General features: G+C 50.6%; 1 protein-coding gene across 1 annotated transcript in view; it reads left to right on the top strand.

Annotated features, from left to right (window-relative positions):
• Positions 1-23,777, top strand: part of DNAH9 (dynein axonemal heavy chain 9) — a 333,822-nt gene that overhangs the window by 109,567 nt on the left and 200,478 nt on the right. Inside the window, exons 27-31 of the mRNA XM_042917480.1 lie at positions 1,463-1,619; positions 7,454-7,558; positions 17,532-17,689; positions 21,591-21,729; positions 23,456-23,743. Coding sequence (XP_042773414.1) covers positions 1,463-1,619; positions 7,454-7,558; positions 17,532-17,689; positions 21,591-21,729; positions 23,456-23,743 — 847 coding nt within the window. The remainder of the gene's footprint in view (positions 1-1,462; positions 1,620-7,453; positions 7,559-17,531; positions 17,690-21,590; positions 21,730-23,455; positions 23,744-23,777) is intronic.

A 23,777-nucleotide genomic window follows, 5' to 3' on the forward strand; every position in this document is an offset into this window, starting at 1 on the left:
CACGTCTTCTTCCCATTTCTTCACTGGATTGTTTGTCTTTTGGGTGCGGAGTTTGGTAAGTTCTTGATAGATTTTGGATACCAACCCTTTATCCAATATGTCATTTGCACATATTTTCTCCCATTCTATTGGTTGCCTTTCGTTTTGATGATTGTTTCCTTTGCCGTGCAGAAGATTGTTATCTTGATGAGGTCCCAATAGTTCATTTTTGCCTTTATTTCCCTTGCCTCTGGAGACATGTCAAATAAGTTGTTGTAATGCAAGTCTGTTTTAGAAAGTACCAGAAGCAAGCCTAATGCTTGTTTTTATTTTATTATCATTAGGAAAGATAGTCAAAGGAGGATTAAACAGAATGGAATGACTGATGGCTTCATTCATGAATTTGTTTCATAAATAATTATTTAGGGTCTCTATGTGGCCAGAGCCGTTTCTGGAGATGAAACCATGAGTAGGACATGGCCCCACCTTCACGTGTCTTTTGAAGGTTGTATGAACGACGTGTGTGGTATATGTTGGACGCTGACATGCAGGACAGTGGGGGAGGACCTCAGCTGAGGGACATGTTCTCGCTCCCCCCAGTGCTGAGGGGTCTGGGGATACTTAGCCGGGGAGCTAATGTCAAATATGAGCCCCAAGGGATGAGTGGCCACCACTAGGCTACTAACGACGATGTTGAGGAAGGACACGACTCAGGTAGACTGGAAGGGCGGGGGGCTGGGTGGGGGAAGGAGAGAGGGACGAGCACAGTCCTCGTGTGTCTGAGTGTCCTCATCCATTTGAGCTGCTATAACAAAATACAATACACCGGGGGGCTTATAAACAACAGAAATTCATTCCTCACAGTTCCGGAAGCCGGCAGGTCCCAGGTCAAGGCACCGGCATGGTCACGTTCTTGTCTGGGGCCCTTTTCTGGCTCCTAGCAGGTATCTCGTCACTGTGGGCTCACCTGGTGGCGGAAGGGACGAGGGATCCCTCTGAAGCCTCTTTTATAAGGCTGCTAATCTCATTCCCGAGGCTCCTCCTTCACGAGCTAATCGCCTTCTGAAGGCCCCACCTCCCAATACCGTAGTCTTGGGGGGTTAGGATTTTAGGGTAGGAGCTGGGGAGTTGGGGCACACAAACCTTCGAGACAGAGCACGAGCAAGTGAGAACAGCTATACGTGAAGGCACCTTAGAGTGTTGGGGCTGAAGGAGACACGAGAAATGGGCAATGAGCTAGAAAACGGAGCAGGGGCGAGCTCAGGGAGGGAGAATCACGATCAGAGGATTCCTCAGAGAGTGCTCCCCACAGTGCTGTGGGGAGCAGATGGCGGTGGAGGCTCTGGCTTTCCTTTTATGGAAGCTGTCGGCCGCTATGTTCCAGAGCCTCAGCTCTAGCTCCCTAGGACCCAGCAGGGCCCAAGCCGTGGGCCGGGCCACCTGGGGCCCTGAGAATGACCGGCACGCTCCCATGTTTTGACAGATGCTACATCACCCTCACTCAGTCTCTGCACCTGACCATGAGCGGAGCTCCGGCAGGACCCGCGGGCACAGGCAAGACGGAGACCACCAAGGACCTGGGCCGAGCACTGGGCGTCATGGTGTACGTGTTCAACTGCTCAGAGCAGATGGACTACAAGGTAAGGCCCGGCTGGGCGGGGGTGCCTGGGGACGGGGGGGGGGGGCAGGCCACACCGGGGACCAGGCTCATCCATGCCACCCTGGCCCGGCTCAGAGGCCCGGCCCTGAGGGTTCTGCTGGCTGCATCCCGGGAGACCTGAGGATCTCTGACCCCTGGAGCTCGTTGACCTCTCCATAAGCCGATCGGCTTCCACCGATGAACTTTGCAGCCGTAGGTGGGTGATTTCACGTGGGGCTCTTCATTTGGTGACCCGTACAATGGAGAAGCTGAACATATATCTGAAGACTTAAGTTCACTGTTTGACCTAGAACCACAGGAAAGCTCACAAGGGGCTACCGTAAAATCTTCACATAAAAGTCGTACTTGTGCTTTTGTGGAAAGGTGGACATTTCCTCAGAATTTCTACAAGGGCAGGTGTGACTTCTTTTTTTTTTTTCATTTTATTTTATTTTTATGTTTTTATTTGATTTTTGAAAGAGAGAGAGAGAGAGAGTATGAGTGCAAGCAGGGGAGGGGCAGAGAGAGAGAGGAAGACACAGAATCCAAAGCAGGTTCCAGGCTCTGAGCCATCAGCACAGAGCCCGATGCGGGACTCGAAGCCACGGACCGGGAGATCATGACCTGAGCCGAAGTCGGACACTTAACTGACTGAGCCCCCCGGGTGCCCCGGGCAGGTGTGACTTCTGAAGTCAGACTCGATTAACCTCCACTCCTAATCAACAATTCGATGCTCACAACGGACAAATGCAAGGGTAATGGTCTTCACTCAGGCACTCAGCATCATCTTCTCAAATATATTCCAAGTCCTGTGTCATAGAGAAAAGCAAGAGAAAACGACAGGCTTATAGGTCACTTCTTAGGTAGAAGTATTCTGCTTACAACCAGATTTCCTATAGATGCTCTTTATAAAAAAAAATGGAATAAGATTCTCACTTTTTCATTATTTTTATTTTGTTTTCCTGTATTATTTTTGTAAACTGTCTTACGTCCCTTTTGCAACAGGATGGCACGTAAATAAATTTATAGCGGGGGAAAAAATAAAACAATTGCATTAAGTAGATTAAATATTTATACATAGAAATCACGGTATGATGGGTACAAAGTAAATTTAATTTAAAAATAATTTTAGAGGGGCGCCTGGGTGGCGCAGTCGGTTAAGCGTCCGACTTCAGCCAGGTCACGATCTCGCGGTCCGTGAGTTCGAGCCCCGCGTCAGGCTCTGGGCTGATGGCTCGGAGCCTGGAGCCTGTTTCTGATTCTGTGTCTCCCTCTCTCTCTGCCCCTCCCCCGTTCATGCTCTGTCTCTCTCTGTCCCAAAAATAAATAAAAAACGTTGAAAACAAAAAATTAAAAAAAAATAAAAATAAAAATAATTTTAGAGACTTCAAGGGAACATATAGAACTCCAAACAAGATTCATCAGCTGTAACTTTAATAATTTCTCTCGTACATAAAATTTTGCTGTGCAAAGAGTTGCAGCAGCCAAAAAGCACCATGTTTTTTTTTCCCCGGGAAGCAAACAAAATGAGGATTCAGACCCCAAAACAGCTGTCTTCCCCATATTTTACTGGGTCTAAATTTTAGCATGATTGCTCTTACTGCTGGACACATTACAGTGATAGTTCTCTTTAAGCCAGGCTGAAAGAAGAAAGGTTTTCTATTTCTTTTTTTAAATTGTTTTTTCTAACGTTTATTTTTGAGAGAGAGACAGACTGTGAGTGGGAGAGGGGCAGAGAGAGAGGGAGACACAGAATCCGAAGTGGGGCTCCAGGCTCCGAGCTGTCAGCACAGAGCTCGACGCGGGGCTCGAACCCACAAACCGTGAGATTGTGACCTGAGCCGAAGTCAGACGCTTAAGCCACTGAGCCACCAGGCGCCCCCCAAAGTTTTTTTTTTCCTATTTAAACAAACAAACTCAACCTTTAAGAATTATTTTAAGTTTCTAGATTGTTCTCTGAGCAAAGGGAGCATTGCCACCCAAGAGGATATTTCATTTAGATGTGGAAGACCTGGTGAATTTTGATTGAAGAAAATCAAAATATCTTCAAAGTTATGCCTGACATGTCAAGCAGGAATAGAGGAGTTCACCCCATGGGCCACGGGTCACCGAGGCCATCTTACCCAATTCTTCCAACACTTATTACTGAACTCTGACCCCAGCAATTCCTCTGAGAGTACAGGATGAGAGGAGGGGTCTATCCGTCGTTTGTCTGGACTGTGCAAAGCTCTGGTCAAGTCTAGCCTAGATCGGAGGAAGCACCGATTGGAAGAAGAACGATGGGTATGGCCGTAGTGAAACACCCTAGAAGGATAGCGGTCCCTTCCTAGGCACCAAATGTCCTTTGTAACCAACGGCATCACTGCACTGTTGGCAAACCTCCTCTTCCCTTTGTTGTCCAGTCCTTGCGAATTATTTTCATCACAAAGCACCTCTCCAGCAATCAATTTATTGAGTATCGCCATTGCTCAGCAAGCATCATGAGAATATGGATGGATGGATGGATACATAGATGATATAAATAGACATAGGTGAGAGATGAGAAAGAGAGAGAGATGAGAGCATGAGGGATAGGTGATAGATAAATGATGGATAGATACAGAGACAGACAGACAAAGTATAACCCAGTCTGCCTGGAAAGACAAGAAAGATACGTGAAATAATTAGGGGAGATACCAAAGAGCACGTAGAATGTGTGTTTTAAGAACTCTAATCCCTGGACGACTTCAGAGACAGGGAAGAGTACAGGGCACGCTGGTCGGGAACATCCTGGAGGCTGTGAGACCGAAGGCTGTGTAAGGTTTGGGTGTTGCCAAACAGGGCATGTGCCATTTTAACACCGCCTAGCCTATGAAAACATCAAGTGTAAAGACATGACCAAGTTCTCTGTGCATCCCATTCTTCCCCCACTCCTTGCTCTGACGTCTCCCCTGACCTGTCCTCACAGGGCATGGCTCGGATGATGGAGAAGATGGAACGGGGGTCAGGAAGAGCCTTCTGGCCCTTCCCCAGATGTCATTCCAAAGGGTCATTCATGAAACTCACAACAACTCCGTATCTCCAGAGAAAAGCTAGCAATAAATACGGAGTAGCAGCCGAGTGCCTGAGAGGGAACAGAAAATAGGAGAGAGGGGTTCAACAAGAAGCCGGGGTGGGGGGGGACATAAAGCCAAAGAGAGAACATGACCCTGAAGTGGTGGCCATCAGGAAGACCCTGCAGGCTTCAGAAATCAAGGTGGGGCATGATGAAAATGGATGGCATCTGAGGATGACTCCTGGGTAGCAGGACAAGTGGAGGCAGGACGGGACTGGAAGGAGGAAAATTTTTTGCTGAGAAACTTGCAGTTGTTCAAACCAGGGATGGTCAGCAGTCAGACATCAGGGTAGCATAAGTGGAAAAGAAAAAAGGAGAGACTTCAAAGAATGGAATGATACCTAGTGAACGTGGGGAGGGGTGGGTGGTGAAACGGGGTGGGGTTGGGGTAAAGAGGAGAGATGGGCTGTAGTCGGGGACCCCCACAATTCCCCTTGCCTTCTCAATGCCACACAGAGGCATTGGGTCATAGGGCAGACGCAACAACAGTGTGGAAAAGGCAAAGTTACTGCTCCCCTCTCTTTAGTTCTGGTTGAAAAACCCATAAGCCTGGCCACGTTTTCTGGAAAACATCACGGCATTAATGCTAAGACATTCTTTATTTTCTGGCCACGGTACTTTCCCCCTTGATCTCAATTCAAAGATGCTATTGCTGAAGCAGCAAATGTAGTTTTTAAAAAAAATTTTTAATGTTTCTTTATTTTTGAGAGAGAGAGAGAGAGAGCACAAGCAGGGGAGGAGCAGAGAGAGAGGGAGACACAGAATCCGAAGCAGGCTCCAGGCTCTGGGCCATCAGCACAGAGCCCGATGCAGGGCTCAAACCCATGAACCATGAGATCATGACCTGAGCTGAAGTCGGACGCTTAACCGACTGAGCCACCCAGGCTCCCCTTCTTCCCTCCTTTTCGAAGGCTGCCTCACATCCAGCCTAGCTTATGTGATATTAGGCTGGTTCTCCTAAAACGTTGATTTAACCATGCTTTGCTCCAAAATTCCACGGCCCCTTAGAATAATTAAAGGCTTTCCCTAACCATGGCCTCCTTTTGTGATTCAACTTTCTTTTTTTTTTTTTTTTAAGTCTATTTGAGAGAGAGCACATGGGAGGGGCAGAGAGAGAGGGAGAGAGCGAGAACCCTAAGCAGGCTCCACACTGCTCGTGCAGAGCCCGATGCAGGCCTCAAACTCGCAAACCGTGAGATTGTGACCAAAGCGGAAACCAAGAGTCAGACGGGACACCCACCTGACAGAGCTACCCAGGCTCCCTTGTAATTCAATTTCCCAGCCAAGATGGCACCTTTATTTTTCTCTAGACATATCATGATTTTGGTCATCCTTTGACCATAATAATTACTTCTAGAAAGCGCTTGGCCCTTCCTTACTTTACCCTCTTCCATTCTGCCTATACGGATGCTAATAAGAGCATTCCCAGGGTATGAAGATCCCATATAGGCTCTGTGAGATACCAACACTTCAGGTCTCCTGACTTCCCTTCTTCTCTTTTGTCCACCACACTCCATGTTTCCCAGCATGCATCCCGAGAAAACCAGGGTTTCCCATGAGGAAAACAAAAAATCCTGCTCATAAAACAGACACTGACCGAATTTCGTTGTGCAGGACTTCTCAGTGCTCCCCTTAAAATCCTAACATCTGTTGTAAATTGGCAACAGAGGGTTACAGAATGTGGCGTTTCCTAAACTTGATCGACCCAAACGCCTTGGCTTCAGGGAGCATTCTCCCAGATGCGGACATTCCATGAAATAAACTTGGGCGAAAGAGGTTGTGATGCCGTCTGAAATTTACCTCTTTTGGCCAAACGGATCTCTGGAGAGTGCGCTGACCCACTCCTCTGAACAACGAAACGTCTGTGTCTTCTGTCCATCGGAAACACTGCTCACATGGCAATTTACCTGCTTTGGCTGTATGATTTCTGTCCACAACCTAACTGGAAGTCCTTAGAGGGACTGAGCCCTTCAGTGACTAGTGTGCAAGCTGTACTCAGAGCTGACGGTCAGCGAGTGCTGGCTATGGGGGAAGCGAGGGGGACTTGGCCACTGTTTGCGTTTTCCCAGGGCTTCGGTGATGTCTCCTTGACAGTGGCCTTGAGAGTGTCTCCCTGTAACCTCCCCCTTTGTGTTGCTTCCTGGTTTACTGGTTCACACTGAACGCCCAGGAGGTTTTTATTTTCAGGACAGATGATAGGCCATCTTCCCTTTGAAATTCTTTTCTTGCTCTCATTTGAAAAGATTTACCTGCCACTCAATTTTCTATAGATCTTATCACGTCCCCCGTCTGTCCCCAGCTTCCTATCACTCTGGGAAGCCTGGATGTTTGGGCACGGATCTCAAGATACAGATAGAAACTTTTTTTATCAGTGTGTGCCAAAGGTGGAGTGGAAGGCTTTTTTTGTCTGTATGGTGCAAAAAAAAAAAAATAAATAATAATATTTTATTCATTTCCTGGGATTTTGAAAGCTCCAGAATCAACAGTAACACAAGCCTGATGACATTTTGAAGGGATTTGGGTCCAAGTGTCTTGAAAAGGTTCTTTTTGATCCCGTGACTTAACGTTGGCACCCATAGCCGTCAAAAACGTAATTGCCCTTGAAACTTTAATATGAGTTTCAAACCAGCGGTCATTAGGGGACTGGAAGTATCTATAACAAAAAGGATGGAAACTGACTTAGATGTGTAATGATGAACCCAGCACTGATAGTGATTTAATCTTTGTACATTTCATTGCAGTCTTGTGGCAACATCTACAAAGGCCTCGCTCAGACCGGTGCCTGGGGCTGTTTTGATGAGTTTAATCGAATCTCTGTGGAGGTCTTATCAGTGGTGGCGGTGCAGGTATGGGGGTCGGAAGTAGGTGGGAGGCCATGGGCTTGTTGCCAGCACTGTAAAAGTCGACATCTTCTTGCTTTCAACCCTGCTTGTCCACTTCCGTGTCCCCTTCCCCCCTTGCATGTCACGTCCCTTCCTTCCTCTGCCCTCTAAGACAGACGCTGGTGCAGGATATGGGCGTCCTGTGGGTCCCTACTAAGGTGAGTCCATTTATTGGCCATGGGACTCCATTTCCTTCTCTGTAACATGTCCCCTCTGCTTCACGGGGGCGAGGAGAGGAGCAAACAAGATGGCGGAGCCCAGCTCTTTGGAAAGGCCATGGACTTTGGGAATGTCTTCCATTTTGTCACTGAGTCTGAGCAAGCTGCTCCGGGTCCCTTGGTCCAATTCACCTCATTGTATCTAAAGCAAGGATCACAGGATGAATGTTGTTGATGGAAGGAAGTCACGTTTGGGGCAGATTTATGTAAGCTGCCACTTGTCTTTCGAATTATCCAGAAAACACTTATTCAACACCTATGGCATAGTAAGTGCTTCGCTCAAAACTAGGGTGAAGGGTCCCTGGTTGAGTAGGACGTGATCCCTAACTTTAAAACGACTTTAGTTCTTGAGGGGGACATGAGCATTCTTCAGTGTTCTAGAAGTGATTTAACTCCTGACTCACAATATGGGGCAAGACTGCTAGGCCCTTCCTCTCTCCCTACCTCCCTCCATTCCTTCCTTTCTATCTCCCTTCCTTCCCTTCTTCCATGTTTGTTTATTTACTTTGAGAGAGGGAAATAGAGAGTGAGCAGGGATAGGGCAGAGAGCGAGGGACAAAGAGAGTGAATCCCAAGCAGGCCTTGCACTGTCAGTGCAGAGCCTGATGCAGGGCTTGAACTCCTGAACCATGAGATCATGACCTGAGCCGAAACCAAGAGTTAGACGCTCAACTAACTGAGCCACCCAGGCACGCCCAGACACATTATTTTTAAGCCAGGCCTTAAAAAAGGTGGAGATGATGTGGATGAGAGAAAGGGTCTTCTAAGCAGAGGAAGTGAGCAGACAGAGGGGGAGAGGGAGGGGGGAAATGAGCAAACTGATGTTGAAAGTCTGTCCTGTACCAGGTATTTTTCACATATCCTCACATCTGTACAAGGTGTACAAGGATGGGTATACACACACACACACACACACACACACACATGGGGTAGGGAGAGAAACCAAAGATCAGCAGAGAAAAGTAACTGGTCCCAGGGCACACTCTTGGCAGGTGGCGAGGTTAGGACTTGAACCCAGCACCCCCACCCACACTGCCCACGTGCAGGTCTAGACACAGATATCTGTCAGACATGAGGGATAAAATGCTAGAGAAGAAAATGAGGCTTGAGAGGCAGGTTCGAACCAGACAGCGGACGGGCTTAATTAAATGCCATGATGTGTACTGTCTTCAGCAGGCAACGGGGAGCCCCTGGAGGTTTCTAAAAAAGAAATTGCCCTCTGCCTGGCAGTGGTTTTAAGGAGGGGCTGAGCAGGAGGAAGATCAGCGGCTGTGAAGTCAGTGGTCTCTCCTGGGGGTCCCGATTGGAGCTGGGGCCTCAGTGGGAGCCCCCCGGCCTTCCCCATGGCCTCCCGGTCACCCCAGCAAAGCATAGCCTTTGCTGACACCTGCTCTGGGCTCCTTCCTGTAAGCCGGGTGCCCCTGTTTCCTGCTGGGGATGCTTGTGGTTTCATAGCCCACCCCCTCCCCCCACCTCTATTGCCTCCGCCAGGCAAGGCCAGCGTAAGGGTGCTGCGTGGTGGAGAATGTTGGGTGGTGATGGCACTAGGGGCTGGCAGGACGGGTGCTCCCAGCTTGTGCCTGGACTCCATACGGTCCAACCATTTAACTTTCCCCCTACCGGTGGCTTTTATTTCCAGAGTGGCGTGTATACAGTACAGGGAAAGAGAAACAGCTCTGAAGGACTCTCTTTCCTTCGGGTCCAAACAAAGGGACAAGAAAGAAGTGTAGCTTGACTGCCAGTTTTCAGAGGACAGGGGCAGCGGAAGGGAGGCGGGAGGCGCTGCAGACAGAGGGTGGTCCTCGCTGGGGAAGCTGCCTGAACCAGCATCCTGACTCCCTACTCCGCGTGCCCCGGCAGGAGCCAGCCTCTGCCCCTGTCACCCCCTCCTCCAACATGCTGACCCCACGCAACGTGCTGTCCCCGTCCAAGCAGGCTGGACTCGGAGCTGGGGGCAGGATCGCAGCCACCACGAGGCAGAACAGCAGCGGAGCTCACACCGCCAGCTGATTCCAAGCCCCCCCCCCCCCCCGCCCCGCCCACTTCATCTCCGGTTGCCGCTGGGAGCCATAAGTGGTCAGGGGGCTCCGCAGGGTCCCTTCACTTCCCCCACGCCTCCCAAGGTCATCCGGTCTTCCAGCCCTTGATTTTGACAGCCAGTTTGGTGCTCCCATTCATGGGCTCCTGCAAGTTGCAAAACCGAGGGCTCTTCTTCCGTTCCCGGTGCTGATCCCTTTCCTTAGGACCATTGGATTCCGTAGGAGTTAGTAGGAGCAACGAGTCGAGTGGCTGGCCAGAGCACTCTCTTGGCCTGAAAGCCCTTGACTAGCTTGGGTCGCGGGAGCCGATGGTGTGTGTTTCCAGGCTGCTGCCCTGGTGGCTTGAGGTCAGCTGTGGCACCTGGCGAGTGCCACAGACCAGGGGCATTTGGTTTTCCTGGCGAGCTGCTGCTTCAACACTTACCAGCACGCCTCTGCTTTGGAAGAATGCACGTCAGGGCCGCCAGATTTTTTTTTAATTTTAGAGAGCCTCTGAAAGTCCAAATTTTTATGTAAAAACATCTCTAGATTTCTTGGGGCGCCCGGGTGGCTCAGTCGGTTCAGCGTCCGACTTCGGCTCAGGTCACGATCTCGCGGTCTGTGGGTTCGAGCCCCGCGTCGGGCTGTGCGCTGACAGCTCGGAGCCCGGAGCCTGCTTCGGATTTGTGTCTCCCTCCCTCTCTCTCTCACTCTGCCCCTCCCCCGCTCATGCTCTGTCTCTCAAAAATGAATAATGTTAAAAAACATTTTTTTTAAACATCTCCAGGCTTCTCAAAGTTGTCAACTCACTCAATTAAAAAACAAAACAAAACAAAACAAAACAAAAAACCAACACAGAAACACCAAAACCTGAGCCGGACCAAGAAAGCACGGTGCCGGCTGCATTCACCTTGCCGACTTAGAGCCAAGTTTATGCCCCTTCGCAGCCTGTGTGAATTTCAGGATAGAAGATAGAGTGACACGAATAAAATCAAGCTTTCTCAGAGTACTAAATCTCGGCCCGCAGTGCGTTCTGAGAATTGGGACGGAAGTCTAAGCTGTTCCCTGCCCTGGTGGCCGTTGGGATCGAGGACTGTCATTATAATGTGTGCCTGGGGCTTTTCTCCTTAAGCTGCCTACTGCAGATAACGGGCAGCTCGCGTATCACCGGGGTTTTTATCTCCTTGCCCGCCATCCTCTGTTCATTCTACCTAGGTGGTGCCCACCTCCCTCCTCTCTGCTTGTCTGACTCCCTGTACCCTCTCTCCTGGCTGCTGGCCCCAGACCTCAGAGGGCCTCTCTCGTGCTCTCCAGCCCGGCTGCCTGGCTGTGACTGCCCTCACTTGAGTAGTTACACCCGTGGTGTCCCAGCTCAGCACTGGGGGGCTTCCAGAGGGCCATCTCGCCGTGTCCCTCTGAGAAGCCCAGGGGAAGAGCCAACAGGAAAGCAGTGAGAGCCAGACCGGGGTCAGCCCAGAGCTCATCTCGCGTTCCAGAGATGCTGTGAGCAGCCCCGCGTGCAGCTGGGATTTGAAAAGAAACAGGTTCTTGTGGGGTGGGGTGACCCGGGCAAGGGGCGGGGAAGTGGTTGTGAACGTGGGTCACGTTTGAAACCGCACAGCCGGTATTCAGCCCCGGTTCTGCCACTTAACCAAGCTGTGTGCTTTGGGGCAAGTCCATGTCTCAAGCTCTCCGTCTGTAAAGAGGGTTAATAACAGTACCTGCCAGATGCAGTTGTGATAATTATTAAATGAGTTAATATGTGTAAGAGCCCTTGAAGCCCTACGGATAGGAGGCGTGCGACAAATATTAGTCACTGTGATGATGCTGATTATGGTGGTGGCCATGATGTTGGTGATCACTATTGTCGTTGCCTGAACACGGCCGGAAACGGGTTGAAGGGAAGCAGAAGGCAGGGGGATACAGAGCAGGGAAAGAGGGTCCATGCCCAGGTCTATCCAGTCTCCCGGACACCCTTCGCTCCTTCTCAGTTGGCCCAGCCTCAGGCTCTCTTCCCAAACTTAGCATCCCAACTGGTGAGGCAAAACCCAAGAGCCGTGGTCCCCGGGGTGCAATGGATGAACACTGCGAATTCACCTGATCCTGAAACTGCCCGACAGGATGTCCTAGGAGGTTCACCAAGATCAGTTCCTTTTTGCTTCTGGAATTAAATGAAATGAGTTCCACCCGGAATTCCCGGGTGGTTTCACACTGCAGTCTAGGAACACACCCCGTGGGAGAGACGGTTCTCAAGAAAGTGGCCTGGCAACAGCCTGGGCAGAATTGGAGGCTGTACCACTTAAAATCATACACCCGTCCAAGGGGAAAATTGCACTTAATTATTGACACTGTCATCTAGGCTGGCATATTGGTTCAGAAGCCGCACCAGCTGGGACAGTCCTCCTCCACCCTCCCCGCCCCTCCCCTCGGCTCCTTGCCTGCCTGTCTGTGCTCTTCTAGTAACTTCCACAAAAGCGCGTGTGCGTCAGTGTTCTCGTAGGTGGGTATTTTCCTGTTTCTGTCCGATGGGTCAAGCAGAATTACATACCCAACGGGGAAAGAGTGTGGCATTTCCAAGAGCAATTACTCTGCTGTTTTAAAAAACATAGAAAATACTACTTTTTTTTTTTTCCTTCGGAATTTTGCTAATGCTGTTGTGGTCAGCTCGCCGGGCCTCGGGTTATCCGGGCCCAGGGACAAGTGTCACCAGGGCGCACTCCACTGCCCTCTCCCTCCAGCCTCCTGTCCCCTCGGTGCCCCCTGGCCAGGCATTTCCACCATGCCCCTTCCTTCCCTGGGGTACAGGAGTGCTGAGCCGAGGCAGGAAGCGGCTAGAAGCAGCAGATCGGTTGGCAAGGTCTTGGGAGGTCACCAGAGCAGTGCTCCACGGACTCAGGGCGCCAAACAAATGCTAGAGTCTCAGAACCAAGGGAGCCCCCCACCTGCCACCTTTGATAGAGGAGCTTAAGGTCTAAGGTGCAAACGCAGAAATATTTTTTAAAAAAAAACGTGAAACCTGGTGAGTGGGTTGCACTTGCCGAAGGCAGCACCCTCCAATCCGCCTTTGCAGAGGGAAGCATGGAGTGAGCCGGGCAGGATTTTAATAACGCATGGCATTTGGGGGCAAAGTGTGGACCGCAGAATGGACCACTTCCCTAGAAGGTGAGGGGCAAAGGAGAAAGAGCTGGCAGGTTTTATGTAGCTTAGGGCTAGCCCGTGACCTCCTTAAAACATATCACCTGCGGGGAAGGTGGCCTGACTTTTCTACTTCATGAGTGTGTCTGATACAAGGCCCCAGCGGGAGGATGTAGGGGCAGAACCCTCCGTGATTACCAGCTTCCAGTCTTGGAAGGGGAAGACCTCATTTTTAAGGTGTCCCATCAGGCCCCCACGGTCAGGCAAACACACGTGGCTTGTACAGAATACAGGATTGCTCATCTGCAGTCAGGGCCACCACGACCTAGAGGGGTAAAGTCTACCCACACATCTAAAGCATAAGTCGGTTGGGGCGCCTGGATGGCTCAGTCAGTTGAGCGTCTGACTTCGGCTCAGGTCGTGATCTCACGGTTCGTGGGTTTGAGCCCTGCGTCGGGCTCTGTGCTGACAGCTTGGAACCTGGAGCCTGCTTCAGATTCTGTGTCTCCCTCTCTCTCTGCCCCTCCCCTGCTCGTGTTCCGTCTCTCTCTCTCAAAAATAAACGTTCAAAAAAAAAGCATAAGCAAGCTCCAGGAGAGAGGGATGATTAAAGGCTGTAGAGGCTGGAAGACAAAGTGAGCTCATCTGGTTGAGGGCCAGTGGGGACTCTTGAAATTGGTAGGGGGCAGTTGGGGCCAGTGGCAGGGACACTTAATTGGCCAGCAGCACCTGTTTCTCTTGGGAACTTACTAGAAACGCAGACTCAGACCCACCGTTGACCTGCTGTAACATAATCTGCATTTCCGCGAGATCTCCAGGGGTTCGTACCCACCATAACCTTGGAGATCTGCTTCTCTGACTCCGTATCCTGTACCCTGGCTACACCGTAGAACTGCCTGGGCAATTCTGAAAAATAGGAATGTGCAAATGCGTAGTCTCTGTGCCCAAAGATTCTGGTTTCATTGGTCTGGGGCAAGACCTAAGCATCACCTAAGCATCGAGTCTTTTTTTGGGAACTTTCTGTGTGGTTCTTCTGTCCAGCAAACTTCGAGAACCGGAGTGGAGAGGGAGATGGGCAGGCGAGGGGAACGTCTTGAGGGCTGTGGAGCGTGGGTGCATCTCAGGACCCACAGGTCCGAGCTCCACTGGCCCAGGTTAGCAGGCTGCAGGGACACGTCCTCCCCACGGCAGGAGGGAGTGAGGAGCAGGTACACTGAGGGGGGAGGGGCAGCTCTGACAGGGACACCTGGGCAGTGGCAGGGATGAGCCGAAACCCAAGATTTGCCTGGACTGCTGTGGTTCTCGAATTTGAGCATATATCCAGATCACCTGGAGGCCTTATTCATCAGCTGGACCCCACCCCAGCATTTCTGATTGGCTCAAACTGGGGTGGGGCCAAGAATTTGCATGGGAATTTGGTAGGCCCCGGGGACACGAGCTGTGGCATGGTGGACAAGTCACTTACACCTCCTTGCCCTCAGTTTCCTCATTGGTAAAATGTTTAATTTTGCAGATCATGGTTTTCCCAACTTTGGCAAATGTCAAAGGCCTCCATGTCTTGAGACCGGATAATTCTAGCAAACCGCCCCCCCCCCCCCGCCCCGCCCAGCCCCCTAGTTGTGACAACAAAAAAGTCTCCAGCCATGGCCAGATGTCCCCTGGGGAGGGTGGGGGGCACAGGTGCAAAATCATTCCCCCCCACCTCCATTTGAGACCACTCATTTCGACATAGCTCTCCATGTTTGTTTTCTTTGGTGAGTGACAAATACAGCTTTTCTTACTCGGTGGAAACGTGTGTCAGAATTATTATTTCCAGAACAGAACAAAATTCCTCTGAAAGGTATGTATTTGATGAGGAGCCGTATGTGGCTGGCACGGTGTCCTTCTAGTAAGAGGCTGTTTGAGAAAGTGGCTATTAAGTGTATGTGCTTTGTCACCAAATTGCCTGGTTGGTAATTTGGGGTGCCCTGAGGTGCCCCACTTACCAACTGTTAGACACCTGGCAAGTTTCTTTTTTTTTTTCCTTGTGAAGTTTTATTTTTTAACCAATTTTAGACTCCTAGAAAAGTTGCAGAAATCGTGTAGAGGCCCCACGTATCCCTCCCCCACCTCCCGAAACTCGGCATCTTGCGTATCTGTAGTACAGGTTCTTAACTGCTTCTGGCTGTTTCCTCATCTATAAAACGAGGATCTGCCCCCATCTCGTGCAGCCACGACGAGGACTTAACGGGATAACTCGCGTAAAATACTCAGAAAAGCGCCCAGTGCCTTCCAAGCACTCAGAAAACGTCAGTTATTATTTTGTGGTTATTCTGCGTGGCTTTAAAATCTTTGAAAGCGGTTAAGTTTTTAGTGGAGAAACAGACCCCCCGTGAGTGAGGAGTGTACCTGACCTACAGGTGCACAGTCTGTGCCTGCCTGTGTGTGCACGATCCCAGCTCACCTGCTTGCCCCTGCCCGCTCCCCCCCTCCCCCGACATCCTGAAGGACCTCTGGACTCTATCGGGGCCTCCTGGACCCTGACCACTGCATTCCAAGGCTCATCCCGCGGACCTTGGTTGTTCCTAAGAAGATGAGAAAGTGCCAGGCAGTCAGTCTCCCGTCCTGTCCAGCGTGAGCCCAGACAACAGAGCCTGCCACCAGCACTGATGCCCCAGCGTTAACTGCAGCCTTGAATCAGCTCGCCGCTTAGGATGGTGACTGTTCAGTGTATTCTATGGGGAGGACCGGGGCCAGAGAGAGCCCAGCCTTCACCACCCACGTAAGCCGCAGGGTGGCCAGGAGGCCGGAGGTCGTGTGCAAGGCTGTGGAGACCACCTCTGCCGCAAAGGCATCGACATTCCCTTCGCAGAAGAGAAGTTTCGGTCCCAAACTAATTGCCGTGAGCTCAAATGCGTGTGGCCTTCCGGGCCTTGCTTTGGGGAAGGAGCTGAATCCTAATTACGGAACTGTCACACGTTCCGGTGAGTGCCCGTTCTTCCAGACATGGAGAGAGCCTTGTTCCGCCATACACGGTCCGGTGGTTTCGTGTCTTTCCCCTTATTTAGGCTCCAGCTGTCTCTTTCATAAATGCTCGAGCTCGCTCTCACTGTCTGTCTGTCTCTCTCTCTCCCGGACACACACACATACCTGCAGCCCAGTCTCCACAGAACCCTTGGCTATTCCAAACACCCCGAACGCGGCTGACAGGACAGGAGTTCATTCAAAACCTTGCACTGGTCCCCCCGGCTTTTGGGTTTTGCTTTCGGGAGCCCCAACAAGCTGGAACTACCCAAGAGACATTCCGAGGGGCCCGCCTGAACAAGTGCGCCCCTCCTGCCTTCCCGCCTTCCGTCACTGATCATCTTTGCAAGTGCTCTTTCCAAGGCACCGGGTGTGAAAATGGTGATCTCCTTTCTGTCTCTCCTCCCGGTGCTGTAAGAATGATCTAGAATACAGAGCCAGCCAGCTCAAGCTTTAGCTTATATCCCCACCATTTAAGGAAAAGTCTCCTCTTTTTAGAAAGGCACGAGTAGCCCCAGGGATGTAGCTCCAGCCTTGCTTTGGTTCTGGGGCTCCTTCCACTCGCCAGCATCTGCAGGGCACTCCGTCCCTGAAGGGGTGAGCTGTGTTCATGCCATCGGTTCTAGAGATGCAGTCTGAGGAGGTAAACCAGGCTGAGGACCACGACTGCGGTGACGATGGTCACCTTAACAGTTTCCGTGTTAGCTGCTAGACGTTTAAAAAAGAAAAAAACTTTTATAAGTTTATTTTGAGAGAGACAGAGAGAGAGCAGGGGAGGGGAAGCCAGAGAGGGAGAGGAGAATCCCAATCGGGCTCCACGCTATCAGTGCAGAACCCGACGCGGGGCTTGAGCCCACAGACCGTGAGATCATGACCTGAGCGGAAACCCAGGGTCAGATGCTCAACCGACAGAGCCACACAGGCGCCCCGTTGACTGCTGCTTTTAAGCGTTTTCTGGATGCCACTCTTTTCAGGGGCTTTATTTCATTTAAATAAAGAACAAGCCCAGCCGGTAGGTACCAGTGCCCTCTCGATCACGCAGCGGCCACGAGCCCAGGCTCCAGAATCCACTCGCCTGGCTTCAGTCCGGGTGCCACCGCCTTGGAGCGATGTCAGGTTGGGCAGACAGTTCCCCTGCTCAGTGCTTGTGTTTCATCATCAAGAGACGGGGCTGGTGGCAGTAAAGTGCCCCCGCTCCCCGCCGGCAGAGGATCGTGGTGAAAAGCAAATGAATGAATACGGAAGTGCTCAGAACAACGCCTGGCCAGAGATCAGTGCTAGTGCATTTCCAGGGTAACTACAGGGAGGGTTAAACACCTGCTTGCTGTTCACTCTCAGCCGCTGTGTTGTAAATACAGAAACAGGCGGCCAGATTTCTTTTAGACAGGCACCCCGCGCCCACCAGCGGAGGGTCCAGGGTGCCGTCGCTTTGCCTGTCCTTCCACGAAGGGGGCCAGGGAGCAGGTGTCCGTGGTGGGTATGGCCATGCTTCCCAGCCCTAGCTACCACTCCGCCCCTGGGACACACGGCGGAGGGACCTTTTTCCGTTGGCTCGTTCCCCAGGTAAAAAGCATCCAGGATGCCATCCGAGACAAGAAACAGCGGTTCAGCTTCCTCGGGGAGGAGATCAGCCTGAATCCCTCCGTGGGGATCTTCATCACCATGAACCCGGGCTACGCCGGCCGCACGGAGCTGCCGGAGAATCTCAAGGCTCTGTTCAGGTGAGCGTCCGCTCTGCCCCCCACGAGGGCCCCCGGAGAGAAGCGTCTCCTGGTTTTTTCCACTGAAAATGTAGGGCGTGTGTATTAGAAGACATTTGGAACATGTAAAAAAGCTTATAAAACTACCTTTAGGGGTGCCTGCATGGCTCAATTGGTTAAGCATCTGACTCTTTGTTTCGGCTCAGGTGGTTCTGTGGGTTCAAACCCCACATCGGGCTCTGCGTTGACAATGTGGAGCCTGCTTGGGATTCTCTCTCCCTCTCTCTCCCTTTGTCTCTGCCCCTCCTGCGTGCGTGTCCACATTCTCTCTCTCTCTCTCTCTCTCTCTCTCTCTCTCAAAATAAATAAACTTTTAAAAAAATGAAAAAAAACACCTTTAATGCTACCATCAGTAAAATTATTTTTTGCTTAGTTGTATTTAAAATATGTGTATTTAGGGGCGCCTGGGTGGCTCAGTAGGCTAAGCATCCGACTTCAGCTCAGGTCACGATCTCGCGGTCTGTGAGTTCGAGCCCCGCGTCGGGCTCTGGGCTGATGGCTCAGAGCCTAGAGCCTGCTTCCGATTCTGTGTCTCCCTCTCTCTCTGCCTCTCCCCTGTTCATGCTCTGTCTCTCTCTGTCTCAAAAATAAATAAACGTTAAAAAAAAATTTTTTTTTTTAAATAAAATATGTGTATTTAGGGGCGCCTGGGTGGCTTGGTCGGTTAAGCGTCCGACTTCGGCTCAGGTCATGATCTCACAGTCTGTGAGTTCAAGCCCCTCGTCAGGCTCTGTGCTGATAGCTCAGAGCCTGGAGCCTGTTTCAGATTCTGTGTCTCCCTCTCTCTCTGACCCTCCCCCGTTCATGCTCTGTCTCTCTCTGTCTCAAAAATAAATAAACATTAAAAAATAAAAATAAAATATGTGTATTTAAAAATTTTTTTAACGTTTATTTTCGAGACAAGGGGAGACAGAGCACAAGCAGGGGAAGGGCAGAGAGCGAGGGAAACATAGAGTCTGAAGCAGGCTCCAGGCTCCGAGCCATCAGCACAGAGCCCGATGCGGGAGTCGAACTCACCCACTGCGAGATCATGACCTGGGCCGAAGTCAGACGCTCAACCAACTGAACCACCCAGGCGCCCCAAAATATGCATATTTTAAAGTCATGGACTTGTGGTCCACACACGGTTTCTTTTTATAAGTTTAATTTTTTTTTCATGTTTTATTTTATTTTTGAGAGCCAGGGAGCAGGGGAGGGACAGAGAGAGGAGACACAGAATCTGAAGCAGGCTCCAGGCTCTGAGCTGTCAGCACAGAGCCCCACATGGGGCTCGAACTCACGAACCATGAGATCATGACCTGAGCTGAAGTCTGACGCTTAACTGACTGAGCCACCCAGGCGCCCCCCCCACCACAGTTTCATACTGTTTTGTTTTTTCGTTTCATACTCGATCATAATCCTATCACAAATAACCTCTTCTGTTAGATGGTCTTAAGAAATCTTTCATGACTACACGTTATTCTATCAAGTGTGTGGTCCACAGCGTAATTAAGTAACCCTCCATATTTAAACATTAGGACTGTGTCTAGCACTTAAGACAAATTTATGCATAATGCTGTGATGTCCACCTATGTACCTCAGTCTTTTTTTCTGTATGCGTGATGATTTTCTTTGGCTAAGCTTCCCAGAAGTAGAATCACAGAGCTAACTGGGGAGGCACGTTTTTAAGGCTCCTGATGCACACTGACAAATGGCCTTCTAGAAAGAGCAGTGCCGACTTACATTCCTGGTAGCGATGTGTGAGAACACGTATCTTTTCCTTCGCCGTGGCCACCGCAGGTGGATATTGTCATGCGTTTAAATCTTCTTTATTGTGATAAGAAAACGCCAGTGCATTTTCTAGAAGGGGCTGGGGTCTCCATTCTTTTTCTCGGGAAAGCAAAGTCAGCCCAACAAAATAAAGAGGCCTCCCGGCTTCTGATTTTCTGCCTACTGGACTGTTCCTAATGGAACATCACCAGGCCTGAACGGATGGCACAGAATAGGTTTGTTGTTTGTTTGCAGCAAGTTATGTGTTAAATGCACTTGGGTTGCAAACAGTAATGGAGGTGGGTTGCCACCCTGGTCAGGACTACTCTACGTTTCTTTTTCCCTGAGTGTAAAGGCAACATTTATGTATAGAAGAAAATTGGGGGTTGCGGGGGGCAGAGAAAATATTTATAGAAACACTAAATACAGGGACACCTGGGTGGCTCAGTCGGTTGAACATCCTGCTCTTGGTTTTGGCTCAGGTCATGATCTCACGGTGCATGAGTTCGAGCCCCACGTTGGGCTCTGTGCTGATGGTGTGGAGCCTGCTTGAGATTCCCTCTCTTCTTATCTCTCTGCCCCTCCCCTGTTCTCTCTTTCTCTCTCTCAAATTAAATAAATAAAAACATTTAAAAAAGCGATAAATACAAACATCTGCTTTTACGCCTCGTTTTCAAAAAGCCCTGTGAGGAAGACACTATTCGTGCCCCCCTTGTTCAGGGAGAAAACAGAGTCCGCAAAGGCCCAGGGTAGTAATCATGATCACTGGGGTTAGCCAGTAGCCCAAGGAGCAAGCCGCAGAACTGGGGTTCTAACCCAGTCGGTCTGATTCCAGAACCTCGGCCCTCCCCATCTGAATGCTTTCATGCAGAGATCGTGTGACCCTTTGGCATTCCTCCTTCTGACCTTGAGTGGGCAGAGTATATTCCTTTTTTGAACTTGGGATAAGACCCTGTACAAGTTGGTATCCTGCCTTCGTTAATTAATATTTTCCTGTGTCAGGGACACCTGGGTGGCTCAGTCGGTTAAGCATCAGACTTCAGCTCAGGCATAATCTTCTGGTTCGTGGGTTCGAGCCCCACTTCGGGCTCTGTGCTGACAGCTCAGAGCCTGGAGCCTGCTTCGGATTCTGTGTCTCCCTCTCTCTCTGCCCTTCCCCCACTCACGCTCTGTCTGTCTCTCTCAAAAATAAATAAACATTAAAAAAATTTTTTCCCTTACCATTAAATACTTTTCCTTCTATAGCATTATTTTCCACGGCCGTGTTGCATGCTATTATATGGATGCATGTTTAACCTTATTTCAGGTTGCAAAATATTTCAGGTTGAGAATCTGAATGCCATGAAAAATAATTTAAAGGAAAGATGTTCTTGAGCTATATGTTAGTGAAAGTCTTATATTTGCATGGGGAAAATGCGATTAAAGAACTGTAAATGACCTTAGGCTCCTGGCATATACCTAATAAATTAACTTGAAAAATAAGTGATTTTGCAATCAAATGTTTCTAGAGCCAGGCAGGAAAAAAAAAATCAAAGTAAATCCTTACAGAAAGACAAAAAATTCCCCTATATACCGTTTTGTGGCAAGATGGGGTTAATGGGTATTTACTTGAGACCTTGGCAATAGATACTTACATTTGTACGCACATAAGTACAGAATAGGCCTCGAGCGTCTAGGCTTGGAGGGAGACGCACGTCTTGAAAATGAGATATAGATTCTCGTAGACCCCAGGAGAGACCCGATTCTTCAACCGGAGTCCCTAATCTATTATAGGAAAAACTAATCTAATAAATTACTAATTACCAAAGCTTTACTAATCTGTGCCTGTGGAAGGCTCACTGGACCCAGGTTACAACATGAGCCGTAGCCCCGATCCTGTCCCCACCTGCTACTATCACCCATCACCTTGGACGAGACAACTCACGTCCCATATCCTTCATCACTTCATCCCTAAGTTGGAAGTCTTAGACGAAACCATTGCTAAGGGCCAAGTGTTTATCCTCACAGATGCCTCTGTCCGTGATCGCAGCCAGTGTCTGTTGTCTTACCAACACCGCCCCCTTTCAGCCATGGTTAGGAAAACTGTCTTGGCCCTCTGCCCCCTTGTTCACAGGCCTTGCGCGATGGTGGTTCCAGACTTCGAGTTGATCTGTGAGATCATGCTGGTGGCAGAAGGATTCATTGAAGCACGGGCGTTAGCCAGAAAGTTCATCACCCTTTATCGGTTGTGCAAAGAGCTGCTCTCTAAACAGGTACTCTCTCTAGTGACGCTGGACCACCAGTCACGTGTGATCGCCCCACCTCTGGACGGGGCTCGGGGCCGATGTCATAGGGAAACATTAGAGCCTTCTGTCAATGCGCCCATAAGCATAGTACGAGTCCTGCACACTTCCACAACAAAGATTCGTATTCATTTTCTTAGCGTTAAAAAAAAATCTTATTCGGCCCCCAAACTTATTTTTTTTCACAGACTACTTAGCACCTCATCGACCACCCGTGTCCCGTGGGAAACACCTCAGTGGCCAACGAAACTCCCTTGGAGGGAACGGTCTCTACCCAGAGGGACACGAGATGGGGGAGAGGGTTGGGGAGATAGTGAGTCATCGAATCCCATGTACCTCATCACTTGTCCTTAAATGTGGCTGCTGCCTAGGGCAGGCCCCCAGACAGGAATAGCACCTTAAAACATGCCGAAGGGGGCGCCTGGGTGGCTCATTTGGTTAAGTCTCTGACTCTTGGTTTCTGCTCAGGTCATGATCTCCCAGTTTTGTGGGTTTGAGCCCCATGTCAGGCTCTGTGCTGACCGCTCAGAGCCTGGAGACTGCTTGGCATTCTCTCTCTCCCTCTCTCCCTGCCCCTCCCCTGCTCGTGCTGTCTCTATCTCAAAATAAATAAACTTAAAAAAAAAAAATGCCGAAGGGGGCACCCGAGTGGTTCAGTCAGTTAAGTGTCCAACTCTTGATCTCAGCTTGGGTCTTGATCTCAGGGTCGTGAGTTCAGGTCCATGTTGGGCTCTGCACGGGATGTGACAGAGAATCTCTTGGTGGCCGGGACAGCCAGTCAGGCTTCCTTGGGCTGTTCCCACTGAGTGTCTCCTCCGTCCAGGGCTCACAGGGACCATCTTTGCTGCCACAGCACGGGGAACACCCGGCCCTGTGAAATCTGTCCAAGGTGGATTTCTTTAAAAACCTCTCCTGTTGCCTCATGCTTCCCAGCCCCCTTGGTGATTGCATTCTTTCCGTAGATTCCCCACCACCACTAACGTCCAGGCCAGCGGCCGACATTCACAACTCCACCCTGAGCCTCTCTTGTGACCTCCAAACCCTCATATTCACTGGTTTCTGCCACAGGTCCCCACCCCACCCCAGCCCGCTTCTCCCACATTCCTTGCTTCACTACGTCACTTGCTTGCTGATTCTGGAACCCTGGGAGTCCTCCTCGGCATTTTCGTCTTCCACAGCCCTGCACCTCACCACGGACGAGCTGTTGTTCGTTGCCCGCTCTGGCCCTCTCTCAAATTCATCTCGTTTTCTTTCTACCACCTTCAATCCAAGCCCCCCGTCTCTTGCTTAAACTCTTGGAATTTCCTTTCTACTGGTTGCTACCAGTGACTGTTTTCAGTTGCTTTCCTCAGAGAGTTTGGAGGCCTCCAAGGTGTAGAGCTTGTGAGCTCAGCCTCCGCCATATCTAAGCCAACATGGCTGCCTCCCGGATACCCTTCAGCTCTCTGAATGTACAAGGAGAAGCCAGGTGGGTCGGGAAGTGGTTCTGTTTGGTTTCTCCGACCCCCAGCCCCCGGGATGCTCTGGGTCAGCTTTGTCATCACCCGTGACCCTGATGTTCCGTGTCATTGGTCTTGCCCTGTGCCTCTGCCTTGGCCTCGGAAGTGACCCGCTGGTAATTGTGTGGACGCCAGCACGGGCACGTGGCGCTCAGCATCCCAGCGACTCTGGCCTGACCTGTGCCGCCTTCCCTCAGGACCACTATGACTGGGGCCTGCGGGCCATCAAGTCGGTGCTGGTGGTGGCGGGATCCCTGAAGCGAGGAGACCCTGACCGCCCCGAGGACCAGGTCCTGATGCGCTCCCTCAGAGACTTCAACATCCCCAAGATCGTGACCGATGATGTGCCAGTGTTCATGGGCCTGATTGGGGACCTCTTTCCTGCCCTGGATGTCCCTCGGAGGAGAGACCTCAACTTCGAAGCCTTGGTTCGGAAAGCTGTGGTGGAGCTGAAACTCCAGGCCGAGGACAACTTTGTTCTCAAGGTACATGGGGTTTCTCCCTCCCAAGTTCTTCTTG

The sequence above is a fragment of the Panthera leo genome, chromosome E1 (genome assembly GCF_018350215.1).
Source record: "Panthera leo isolate Ple1 chromosome E1, P.leo_Ple1_pat1.1, whole genome shotgun sequence".
NCBI lineage: Eukaryota > Metazoa > Chordata > Mammalia > Carnivora > Felidae > Panthera > Panthera leo.